At 39.5% G+C, this 13,521-nt stretch overlaps 1 protein-coding gene across 2 annotated transcripts; it reads left to right on the forward strand.

Annotated features, from left to right (window-relative positions):
* The first annotated feature begins 1,360 nt into the window (after positions 1-1,360).
* On the forward strand, positions 1,361-9,825 carry LOC142393272 (uncharacterized). 2 transcript variants are annotated; one of them, XM_075478266.1, is made up of 16 exons: positions 1,361-1,549; positions 4,130-4,212; positions 4,308-4,388; positions 4,497-4,553; positions 4,643-4,855; positions 5,019-5,132; positions 5,388-5,433; positions 5,657-5,747; positions 5,844-5,985; positions 6,117-6,221; positions 6,402-6,495; positions 6,614-6,647; positions 6,762-6,839; positions 6,957-7,059; positions 7,157-7,278; positions 7,467-9,825. In XM_075478266.1, exons 1-16 carry the CDS (start codon positions 1,492-1,494, stop codon positions 7,600-7,602), a joined length of 1,557 nt encoding a protein of 518 aa, XP_075334381.1. In that variant the 5' UTR covers positions 1,361-1,491; the 3' UTR covers positions 7,603-9,825. The 2 variants fall into 2 exon arrangements, with proteins under 2 accessions (XP_075334381.1, XP_075334382.1); XM_075478267.1 differs by having other exon boundaries at positions 5,019-5,120.
* The last annotated feature ends 3,696 nt before the right edge of the window (positions 9,826-13,521 follow it).

Here is a 13,521-nt window from a genome sequence, read left to right on the forward strand (position 1 = left end):
AAATGCGCTTCAAATGCCCCGGAGTTCCCCTTTAACTTGTGTTTGCCTTTCTCAGCAGGTATTCTTGACTTAGTGTTATGGCGATTGTTGTCCCCTCCTTCCTGCCCTCTCAACCGCCAGCTGGTTGATGCAGATGGCCGCCCTCTTGAGTCTGGTTCAGGAGATGACATCTGTTGTGATTTGGTGCTATATAAGTAATACTGAATACATAATGACCCTTTAGTTACAATTTTGCATGAGTCCTAAGAGATAATAACAAATCAAACTAAACAAATGAGACAAAAACCACAACATTTTTTTTTGAGTAGCCTATATTAACTACGATTTAAAGGTAAGAATAGGATCATTTGTTTTGAATCAATTGGATGATAATCTGATGTCAGTGTGCACTATTTTATTTAAAGAACAAATCATCCTCAATCTGATCTTTTAAATTTTCCTTCAAAGAGATGCAAATTTTGGACTCTACCAGAAAGACTGTGTACAAAGAGACAGATCTCTATTAGTCATCCAGAAGTGTTCAACCAACAAAGATCACCCCCAAAAAAGGGGGTGTATAATAGACCATTAGTCACAAAGGATCCCAGGGTAGTGTGTGCAAAGTGTAGGGCCCCTATCGCACTGTTACTGTTTAGTAAGTCTACCAGACTCGAAAGACACTGCTCTCCAAAAAACAATATTGTCAATAATAACTTTTTAATTCAAATGAGAGGTTATAGGTTTCGCAAAAGAAAAACACTACATTATAGCAGTGGAAATTTAACTCAACTCTGAAGCACGGGGGTGGCTCCATTGTGCTTTGGGCCTGTTTTCTTGTATTTATTAAGCCAACAAAGCTTTTCATCACCAAAGTAACAACGCATTCTGAATTATAGTGGTGAATTACAAAGAAAACTGTCTGGAAAACAGATTAACAATAAACACACAAGTCACTGAACCAAAATATGGTTAAAGAAGAATAAAGTTATTGTTTTAGAATAGATATAATTAAGTCAATCTATCTACTGTTAGGATTTATGAAAATCAAGTTAGTGGTCTAGGTTTCTTGTCATGTGGAAATGTATAAAACTCCCTTTGGGTTGACAGTTTTAAGCACAACTGAATATCTCTTGGTAACTGCAATTCATTTGATGCCGTTATACTTTATGAATATACAAACATAATTAGAATATCGCGACAGGAAAACAAATAAAAACCTGTATATATTTGTATCAAATAGTAATTAATATGATCACATTTAATATTTATTTACCGGGATATATACACGCCATCCTAGGTTGTTCCTCACGCTAATACGTTAATTGTGTCCTGCACCTTTAAGACGCTCCTCAGGGTGGACCCAGCGTCGTCGTTGACGCTCAGGAAGTGGATTAAACCACCAAAGATTCCCGCAGATTCGATAACGATTGTCCCAATGTTACAAACGTGTTCACGCGGACCCTAAACATTAGTTTATATGTTATTGTGAGATACTTGCGACGATAATGCTGGATGGTTGCACTCATGAAACTCACCAGAGACATATGCAGGCTGCTGGGACTCGGAAGCGGTAAGAAACGACCCTCTTTTCAAAACTTTGTGAACTAAACCACAAGTTTGATCCCGAAAGTGATAACGAGAGGCGTGTGAAAATTAAACTTGGTAAATAGCTAAGGAATACTTTCTGACATGGAAGTGTTGGTGGTAGTGTTCGTCAGTTGTCTTTTTGTCGAGAGGATCAAAGCGGGTTCATGGTCTAACAATAAAAGTTCCCTTCTTTCTAGTTACACCCTTTCTCGCTCTACTTCCAAGTTTGCGCAGTAGGTGTCAAAACCATATAGTTGCACCTTCCTACACAGCATTACATCCATGAGGCGAATTGTGAGAATATTGTCACGCAACAATGCCCTAATGTATGTGACCTAAAGCACAAGGTGTATTGATAAAGGCCAGATTAAATAGAAACAGGCATTTCTCGGTTCGTGTCGGTATGACAACAACGCTTCGAATAGGTGCCAAAAGCTCGACCGTACATGTAGCCGTTTAATTATCAGGTAATTTGTCTATAAATAAGTCACGAACCTATCGTTTGTTCCTCCTTTTTGTTTTCCACTTGTGTTGAACTTCTTGTGCTGTACCCGAATAGTTTACATTGTTAAAAATTAGAACAAAGGCAGTGAATGAATGTTAAAGAATGTGACAAGTTTTTTTTTTTCTTCATAAGATGACGTTTTCTGATTTTGCTCCTCCCCGTTTGTTATTAGGTTCAGATTTGATATTTATCCCAGGTTTTATGTTTTTTTTTTCTTTTCTTTTTTTGGCTTTTGTTTTTAGTTCCTTTTCCTTTTAAGAATCCCCGAGCCTGTTTTATAAAGACTCCACGCACTTTGTTGTTGGAAAATATGCCAACCGGTTATCATTACACTGTTGTGAAAGTACCTGTGTCTCTCATGACTGCAAGATCACGTGAAACCAGTGGCATATGGATTGGTTGTGTTGGTTACATTCTCTTTCTCTTCACTGAGGAGCAGTAAAGAAGAGAGAGCACTAAAGCTGATTTCCTGTCCAACGCACCAGTCCACCATGGTACACTGTTATTTTGCATTCCTGTGGAGACGGCTCACCTTTCAACTCTACACTAATTTAGAACGTTTCCTTGACGAGAAGAGACAAGGGCTCTTTTGTTGCTTTTGTCCACAAATCTTGTATCATTTATGTGCTAAGAGGTCGTTCCATTAAATATTTAACAAAAAGCCTGATTCAGCCAACGTGATCGAGCACCATAGCGGTAGGTGTGCTCTTGGCAATTTGAGAGCCAGGAACAAACGGCTGATATTTCCTTGTACTCCCCACAGTATGCAGGTTTCGGACAGTAGACTCTTTACCTAAATCTGTGAGAGTTATTAGCCAATGATGGATGGCAAAGTTATGTTGGAATGCACAGGGTGGGAGGTTTTCGTTTTCACTTTCTTTATTTTTGTTAGCAGGGTTGGATGTTGATTTCCACTTTACTGTCTGATATGGTGACCCGAGCTCTTAAACCCAGGAGAGAGAATGAGGAAGTCGAAAGGCTTTTTTTTTTCCCCCAGAAGAAATTTCGTAGGAAGTACCTAGAGCCTGTGTTTAAATGTCAAAAACGCAATGAGCTCACCCATCAGTGCTTCACGAGTCACAACATGAGTCACAGACCAAGTATGGATTTGTCGCTCTCTGGAAATTTTTGCTGAACAGATGGAAAGCTGACGCCACATAGATTCCTCCAGGGTTTTTGCTTCTTTTCGTACTTTTTTTGTTTTTCTGCTTCCACTGGCCCAAAATCAGCAGCAGTGTTTTGATTTGATCTGATCTATGTCCAAACAACACACACACACACACACACACACACACACACACACACGTACGTACGTATCCCACATTCAGGGCAGAGGTTGTTTTCTGTGCCATATTTAAGCAGGTTTCTGAGAAACTGCAGCTCCTGCTGCAGCTGCATGTGGTACGTGATGGCTAAATGTCTTTCTCTCATTTAGACCGAAAAAGAAAAAAAACTCGCAGCCCTCTGTGCAGTTATTTTTTTCTTTCTGCCTTGTTGAGCATTTTCTGCAACTTTTTATAAGAAAGAATAACGTCATTCTTCCTCTCTCTACCCAGTGTTATTCAAAATTTCTTGCACTGTTATCAGTTGTCAACATGTTTAAACCCGTATATGTTCATTTTCATCAGAATGTTCTGCACGTTTGTATCGGGTGGAGGTTTTCAAACCAGTTTTGATTATAAAAGTAAATAAACAAAACTTTCCTCGTTTCATAAGGGACGCTTGCTGTGTATGCCTTTTGTTTATATTTGGTGGAAGGTGAACAAAGAAGCAAAAAGATGCATGCCGTTATATCCCATAGTAGTACGTCGTATCTAATTTTATATTTATCGGAACCTAACTTTACCCTCTTTCACTGTTGAAAAGTTATTCTAAGTGCTGGAAAAACTAAGTTCCAGAGCAGAAAAACAACAAGCATTTAGCATCTTTGGACGGGGGCTCTATCATTTATCCTGTTTTAATTTCAAGAACAAGAACGCCCGCCTCATAATGATTAGAAATAAACAATGCATTCCTTGACATTTTTAACACCTAATGAACTCTACTGTTTCCCATAAGGTCCTTCTGTCCAGCAGCAGGACGAGCAGATGGACTGCGGTGCCGCAACCCCTGACCCAAGTCACGATGCCACTTTGTCACAGGTAAACACATGATGTCACCCTGACAGGGCATTACCAGTTATGTAGGGGTAATGTGCAGTGTTGAACCTCTGTGTTCATTTATTTTTATTTTTTAGGATGTATTAAATGGAGAGGAGGATTTGAGTGAGGAAGAGAAGGTCAGACAGAAAGCAGAGCGACGCAGAGCCAAGAGGAAGGTGAGAAGTAAATAAATGTACCCCTTTTATAGATGGAGTTTGTTAATATTTGGTCTATTACTCAGTAGATGCTGGGAAAAGTCATGCCTTTTACTGCATCTGTTTCAGCGTCGCCGAAAACGGAAGAAGCAAGAGCAGATTAAGCAAAATGACTCTGCTGAGCAGGTAATTATATTATTCCTGGAATGCACTCTGTATTTTCCTCTTCCAGTGAAGAGTTAAACGTTTACAAGATCCATGACTGTACACATTAGGACGACGAAGAGGAGGATGGAGGCGCAGAGTCTGAACTGGATGAGAGTGAGTCCGAAGCAGACGTCGTTGCCGAGGAGGCAAAACAAAGTGCACAAAAAGAGGAGAAAAAGGATGCTAAATCAGTGGCTTCACACATGTACGTGTCCACTCCCGTCATGGCTCCTGCAGGAATCAAAGGACCTCAGAAGACCAAAGCCAGGTCCACTGAAGAGGTACTGAAGCTATGTTAGCATACTGTACATCCTGTGTTGCCATGATTTTAGTTATTAGCTTACCGGGCTCAGTGAGTTGACCTGAGTAGTGTTTGCAGCGAAAGCCTGTAGGCCCGAATGGAACGCAATCTAACACCAGTGTTTGGCTTTTTGTGTCCCACAGGAGCCGGAGTGGGACGAGAGCAGTGCCTTCTTTGCTAATGCTGCTAGCCATATCAAACCCAAAGGATCCAGTCGCAAGTCCAAAGAAAACAAGGAGAATGAGGTCAGGAGAGAGGTGAATGAATGCTAATGGATACCGTAAAATCAGCAGGCACAGCAAAGGCTCTTGCTATTGTTTTTCTTTGCTTGTCTTGTGGCAGCAGTGTGTTCAATCTGGCTGTTCCAAAGTCTGATGAGTGGAAAAGTGGACTCTGAACCATGACTGACGTTAATACTGGTGTGTGTGTGTTTGTGTGTGTGTGTGTGTGTGTGTGTGTGTGTACACACATTGTAATCAATATAAAGGTATTAAAAAATGTATTACTTGCAGACAAATGGAACTGACACTATGACAAAGAAAAGTGCATCACTGACAGGTAAGGACTGATTTCTGCTAGGTCTGCCACATTAAACGGAAACTGAAAACAAACAGAAAAACAGAGACAAAGGCCTTAAGAAGATTACTATTTATTTATTTATTTAGTATTTATTCCACATGTCTTTATATAACAAATGTCAGCCTGCAGCACAGCGGCTACTTGAGCCTTTGGGCTCGTGTCTTAGCAGATAATTATTTATCCATTTATTTATGTCCTGCAGAAAAAGGGATAAAGCTGGTGCAAGAGGGGCAGTACACACAGGCAGTCGCTATGTTTACAGAAGCCATCAAATGTGATCCAAAGGATTATAGGTACATTTTCTCTGATTGTTAATTCTAATAGCACATTTTAGACACCTAAACTCAATGCTCTTGCATTTTTTTTTTTTTTTAAATGACGTCCTCTAGGTTCTTTGGGAATCGTTCTTATTGCTACTACTGCTTGGAGCAGTACCCTCAAGCACTGGCAGATGCTGAACGCTCCATTCAGCTGGCTCCAGACTGGCCCAAAGGACACTTCCGCAAAGGCAGTGCTCTCATGGGCATGAAGGTGGGCACAGGCCACTTTGGTCATAAATGGTTAATATTATAAGAAATGTCTATTGAGTAACTTCATGCTTAAGTCTGTGATACACCGTGCCTTTGCTACATTTTTTTTGTGTGTGTGTGTGTGTGTTGTAGCGGTACAGTGAGGCAGAAAAAGCTATGGAGCAGGTGCTGAAACTGGACAGAGACTGTGAGGAAGCCGTCAATGACCTCTTTAATTGCAAAGTGCTGCAGTTAATGGTAAATGCACCTGCAGTCAAAGTGGCAATGTTTTATTTTTTTCTTTTCTGTCAGCATGACAGATGTAATTGAAAATGACCAAAGCTTCCTCTTAGCATCCCATTTTCTCATAAAGTTGAGTTCTAGCTGCTGTTAACATTTTTTTTATTTTTTTTCCATTTCTTTTCATTCTTCCTGCAGGAGCTTGGTTTTGAAGAGATGCAAAGTGTCCTACTACTGGAGAGATTTTCAACAGTGCAGGCTGTTCTGGCATCCTGTTCTGACGCAGCTAGAGGTTCGACTCCGTGTGAATATTTTGTAAATCCGCACAAAACGTTCGCTTTGTGACGTACGCCAATGACATGTAGCCGAATTCCCACATATTTTTGAAACGTCATGCTTCTTTTTTGCAGCTGGGGGCCAAGATATATCAATTATGCAACCAGAGTAGGTTATCATTTGTGTCTCCAGTCGAACCTATGACAAATAGCAAGAATGTTTTAGCCCACACTTCTTTGTTTTTAAATCGTGTATCTCTAACTTCTCTTATCCTCCTTTCAGAAGCCCTTGTCCATCTCTTTGGGTGGGAAATGTGACAACTGAGTTAACAGAGAAACACTTGTGGGATCTTTTTAAAATGTATGACCCTAGTCTGCTACCGTTCTTGATACGAACCTAATTTGAGTTGAAATGATGGAAATATGATATTTACCCGGGGTATGTATTGACTTGTCTGTTGATTGCTTTGCTTCGCAGATACGGTGAAATAGAGAGTATTCGTGTCCTGCATGAAAGATTTTGTGCCTTTGTCAACTTCAAGAATGCAAACATGGCAGCCCATGCCATGGAGAAACTAAATGTAAGTACTTTTTTTTTTTTTTTTCTATTCTCTCCCAGTCTTTTGCCTGTTTGTAAAGAAACCGTCATTAAATCTGCCAACATGTTTGCTTTTACAGGGTTATTGCATTGAGAACACACGTTTAGTGGTGCGCTATCCCGACCGTCGCACTCAGAGAGCCTTTCCGATTCCACTTAAGACCTTTCTCCCTCTCACACAGCAAGCAGGGGTGGCTGCCGGGTAAGAAGCTCTTCGAAACTTTATTCACTGAAATGGCACAATACGTCTACAGATCGAATGTGTTTTTTTTAAATTTATTTATTTATTTTTATTGCTCATTTTATGTAAAAATGCTTTAATGTGCCCGATCTGGACGTGATGCTGGCCTGTGATTTATCTCTAAATTGGTCTCATTTCTCCCTGCTCAGTCCTCGAAGACGTGGCCCAGTGAACGGAGACGAGTGTTACTTCTGGAGAACCACTGGCTGCCATTTTGGGGACAAATGTCGCTATAAACACATTCCTGATCAGAAAGGCAAAGACAGGAAACCCTGGCAGCCTTGAACACGGTTCAAGTTCTGCCCTCAGTGGTGCGCAGGAAACTGAGATGCACCATATGTGCCAATGGAGCTGGTACTTACTGGATCAGGATCTCTGGGCTAAAAATATTTACTGTGGCGGAATGGACCAGAATAGTCAAAGGATCAGAGCCAGAAGTTTGGCTCTTGAGTGGGGAATAGTCACACGTGAGCCAAAAAGGACTGAGAGCATGAAGGTTGTTATTTCAACCTTCAAGACCAGACTGAATGATTTTTGCTTGATAGTACATGGGAACAACAAGCCTTCATATTTGCAGCCCTGCATAGCACACGGTGACCCATTTCCTCTTTAAAGGACATTAACATCGCGAGCCAGCAACATGTGCTGGAAGTGAAATTGTTTGGGCCTCATTAGTAAGTCTTCTGTTATCATGCCAGGGACCTTCCTTCTTCCATCAAAAGAACAGTGTTCGTTCTTCCCCACTTTTAAATTTTTTATTTTTTTTTGCAAGTATACGTACCGGTAATTGATCTACCAGTTTGTGAACTGGATTTTAACATTTAAGATATACTTGTTGCCCACAGCTGCTCTCATCTCACATCAGTTTGCAGTTCACACTAGAGCTCCATTTTTACTTGTTCCTGTGCCAGTATCAGCATCAGACCAAAGATTTACCAACAGAAGTACTTGACATTTCATTACCTCCCCTATGCATTTTAGCCAATAAGCTAAAGAGACCCAGATGGATGCCTTAAAACTGTGCTGTGTAGACTTTAGAATGATTTTATGTGGGTAATTGGACTGAAGGATGAAGAAGTTGTGTATTAATTCACGGGTTTGGTGCATATTTCACTTTATTTCCCAATTGGCTGCCCTTGTGTTGTAAGCTTGAATACACTCATTACATGTCCGATGTCTTCGTGGTCATTTTAGGGTGTTTTTGAAGTAACGGCAACACCTGACAAGCTTGTATATCATAAAGGCTGCAGCGCTCAGTATTTGAGTCTGCGTCTGAGAGGTATTGTTTTAACATTCTGGCAGTTTTGCCACTACGGTTTTGGGGTTTTGTTTGTCTGGATCGCAAGAGATGGGAAATGTGTCAGATCTGCAGGCGTCTTAATTTTACTTTGTGGATTCTAGAAAAGTTAGTTGCCGGGCTGTTCTGTCTCTGCAGTTCAAATGAAGAGTCTCCATTGGTTATTTTCTCACCATTAGAATATTCAGCACGCTTTCTTGGTACATTTTCTTTCTAAATCTGAAAGTTGTTTGTCTATGCAAAATAGAAATAGCAGACCTACTAGCATCCTCCGGAACTGGCTTGAATAGTCATTTGCACACGCATTAACAGCTACACTGTTTCGAATAAGTGACTTGTTTTTTTTTTTGTTTGTTTTTTTTGAGTTTTCAAAAGCAGTGTTTATGACCTTATGGCCTCCATTTCAGTATTCCGGTGAGCTAAAGAATCTGATGGCTCTGCATTGAAAATGGCTTCTTTCTTTCATGAGTTTGGACACTAGACAGTGTATTTCAAGCCCACTGGTGCGTTTTTCTATCATCCGCTAGACAATACTACATCTGAAGTCCACACTACCTTCACTAGTAAACAATGCACTAAACAGTGAGACTATTTATTTAGTTATTTATACATGTTTTTATTTTAACAACATACTATACAAAATTCAACTATCGACTTTCTTTATGGCATAACTTTAGATATGTATTTATCTTATCTTTATCTGTGTCTTTACAAGTTAAACAGCCATTTGGTGCAAACACTGTCACATGCTGCACTTCTGCTTTTTTTGTTTTGTCTTGTGGCTAAAACTTATGAAAAAGGAATTGGAAACCAAACTCAAAGACTGCACTTGTTCGTTTAACCTATTTGCTCATTTCTTATCGGACAGATGCTGTTAAACTGCTCGCTCAGTACATACAATTTTGTAAACTTATGGCATGTTTGATTCCGGCAAAGCATGTTTATAATTTCAATATATAAATATTTCAGATTGGACTTTTAATGTATGCTGCTTGTTGTTGATTTTTTTTTTTTTTTAATACAATTTTTTTTTTCAGTCTCTCTACCCATGTTGCAGACCATTTCAGTAAAATATATTTCAAATTCTTATATACCCATTTATTACTAGAGCACTGCAATCCTGATAAACAACCTCCCGAATATTTTGTATTATCATCACTGTGCCTCAAATGAGAGCTTTTTATATTTAATAAACGTACTTTCACCACCTGTTTCTGAGTGCCTTTGTGAGTAATGGTGCAAATTGCCGCATTTAAGATGAATTGTATGGCAGTGATGTGTCGTTCTGCCCTCCACAAGGTGGCAGAGTTGTACTTGAGAGGTCTGCACTGAAATCTCTTTAACCTCACCTTCTCTAAACTGGCTTTGCTCATCCATTTTTCATTTTTAATCACCAGGAACCAAGATGTTTCTTTATTTGCTTCTGATGTTCAAAACCATGATATAGTTCATCAAAGCAGGCCAGGCAGTTGTGGGCGGAGCGTGGTAACCCTCTCCTCACTTGTAGGAGACACTTGTGTGGCCAAACTGAAGCATGCATTGGGCAATCTGTAACCACCCAGACCAAAGGGAGATGGAAGCAGCTCTTAGAATGTGTGGGAAAAGCAACCAATAAGCCACAATTGACATTTTAAAAAGAGGAATGAGGAAAGAGTATGGGTACTCTTTGCATGTGTGAGACTGTTACATGCTGCCAAATTAAAGGGAAACTTTGCATATTACAGGATTTTAGTTTCATTTACTTCCCTACACCTCATCCAATGTAGTGCCAAGCTAAAGCCAGTATAAAATGTTTGACATTTTATATGTCCAGCAGGGGGCAGCTTCTATTTCTGCAAAAAGCAGTCTAATTATCTAATTGCATAGAGACCCATGAGAAAATTACCCTTCGTCCTCCCCGATTTAGTAACTCAGTTTGCAATAACTCTGGTTTCAAATTTTCTTTCATATAAACAACATACATAATTTTGAAAATTACGGTCCAATTTAGCCTTAGAAAAATGATAGAGCCAAGTGTGCAATAAAATAAGACCAAAGGCTGTAGAGGAAAATGGATCAAGATGATCTAAAATCAAGATGGTGTCATTACCTCGATCTGCTCCTTCTGATCAGTGTGCTGCTGCTCCTTCTTAAAATAACTCCATGATTAAATAGAATAGTAGGGGTTCATCTTTGCTGACTTCATGCTTTGATCTGACAGCAATTCAGCTGTTACAGTTGAAGTGTACTTATTGCAATCTAAAAATATATCTGGTGCACCTTAATGTCTTGTAGTCTCAAACTACTTTAGGATCACATAAAACTACTCTTCAGTTAATACTGAAAATACAATGAGTCAGATCATATTCATTTTTAATGCAAATCAGGAACATGTCTTTAATATAAAAGCAGCATCTCTTCAGTATAAGGGTCTTAGTCACCAAACTCAGTTCTCTGCATGCTGTTACGTACGAGTCAGTCGCCACAGAAGACAACGAATCCTACTCTGTCCTATCACTTAAATTTATGTTACCGCTCCAATGAGATGATGCATGCACAATCCACAAACAAAATTGTTCATGTACACCTATACATTTTGTTGCATCATTTTAGTTAATGTCTCCTTCTTGAACTTCAGTCAATACGTGCAATCTGCACCTGTGCAAGAAGATGTGGCTCGTCTGGGCAGAAGGAGACATTTGTACGCACGTTAAATGAACAAGAAGGCGCGTGGGTTTAAAAAATGTCAACCAAACTTCCTAATGAAAGACATTACTTTGAAAGTCGTGCAAGATGTCACAACAAAGATAAAGATTATGTCTTCATATGCCCAAATACTAGTTTTTTGTTATGCAACATACGCATTTTGCTGTGATACTGTGGCTGATTGTCTAGCTTTTAATGCATGTAAAAGGCTTGTGAACACTCAGCTCGGCTTTCCTTCTCTCTTTTTATCTTCTTTTTTTTTATACAAAATCAATAGGAAATACATTTACATAACACATGAAATACCTTGTTTCCACATGTGTTGGATTGCATGATGTGGCTCAATTGGAATTCTTTTAATTCTTGTGGTGATGCCTGTAATTTCCGTCAGATGTGTGAAACTCAATCTTCCATTTTGTTTTCTTCTCAAGAAAATGTGACTAGCCTGACAGTAAAACTGATACTAAGGCTACGTTCACACTGCAGGTCTTGATGCTCAGCTCCGATTGTTTTGCTGATTTTATTGCGTGGTTGTTCACATTGTAATTCAAATGCGAGCGCCATCCGACTCCAGTGTGAACAGTCTACGGCCCTGAAGTGAGAGAAAACGTGACGTTGCACACAGCACGCTATGTTTTTACACAAATATGGATGCTACACATGTCAGCGTGTGTGTATAAATTCTGAAGTTATTGGGCAATCTGAGCCGACAAAATTATGACCGAGTGATAAGGGAAGAAGAAGTTTGAGAACAAAGAGAGCACAAATTTCAATGATGTGTGATGGTGTCTGCCATGCTTGTTCCTTTGATCTTGCCGTGTCCCGACTCCCCCAGTGCAGAACAATGACATTTGTCTCGCTTCAATTACGTAAAAATCAGATGAAATGCGATGTGACCGTTCAGACTGAGGTTGCTTTGACAAATATCAGATATGTATCTAATTTAGGACCACATGGGAAAGTGGCCTGGCTCTCATTTTTTCAAATCAGATTTGTACTGTTCACACTGTTGTAAAAAATAACAGATATGGGTCACAAATGAGCAAAAAAGTCGGATTTGTACCACTTTTGCCTGCAGTGTGAACATAGCCTTAGTCGTATTCAGCGAGCATTGGTATTGAAATGATGGGAATCTGTGTAATGTACACAGTGTACGCAGAGCGGTTCATCCACATTATAACAGCTTTCACAAAAATTACTACAAGGTAGACTAGATCTCTTTTAACTAACCCTTTCTCTTGCATTATAAGTGTCATTCTGTGGTAGTAATTCAATGTACATAAAGCTCAACGGGGGAAACTACCAAGCTAAAACTAGCATTTCCCATTAGTACGGTAAAGATTTTATTCATCTGAAAAGTATTTTCTCATATGGAACACCAGGAGGCATAGCCTGTATTTTAGATGGCATTATGGACTAAATTTGTGTAAACATGAGGAGTAAAGGGCTTATTTTGCAAGTCAAGTAAAAACTGAGCAGTTGGATTTATTTCTTCCATTTTTGTCCAGTCAGAGTAAACTAGGCCTTTAGGGAGAGAGGCTTAAAGAGACAGGAGCAAAAGCAGAGCATTTTTGACATAAGGGGCATGACTGCCTCGTACAATGTCAGAAAATTAACATAGTGTGTGTGTGTGTGTGTGTGTGTGTGTGTGTGTGTGTGTGTGTGTGTGTGTGTGTGTGTGTGTGTGTGTGTGTTTTTAACAATGGAAGTAGCCTCCCACAAAAAATTCTGGTCATTTAAATGAGCATAATATGGACTTTTTAATAATTTTAGTTTAAAACATGAAATTTGACAAATTCTTTCATACTAGATGTTCAAATCATATGGAGATGTTTTTTTTTTCAATTTAAGCTATTACGTAATGGTATCCCTTTAAAATTCAGTTCATATACACTCACTGATGTTTGAATACATCTAAATTCTTAGCTTTAACCCCATCTAAGTTTTCACTCTGACGGCCAAATTCCATCCCTCCTTAAGATCATGGCAATTATGGGCTTTGAAGCTAAATTAAATATTGACAGCCTCTATGTAGCTGTTCCTCTCTGAGCTCTCTTCTGCATCGTATGAACCTACATACTCCTGTAGGCTGTTAAAAGCAAAAGCATTACGAAAGCCTGGTAGGACGGTGGTGGGGGTGAGTAAGAGGAGGTGCTGTCATTTGAAAAGGCCCTTGTTTATTGTTGGAGAGCATGTATTTATTTCATGCCTCCACAGATTGT

Source organism: Odontesthes bonariensis, chromosome 2, assembly GCF_027942865.1.
Source record: "Odontesthes bonariensis isolate fOdoBon6 chromosome 2, fOdoBon6.hap1, whole genome shotgun sequence".
In the NCBI taxonomy this organism is placed as follows: Eukaryota; Metazoa; Chordata; class Actinopteri; order Atheriniformes; family Atherinopsidae; genus Odontesthes; species Odontesthes bonariensis.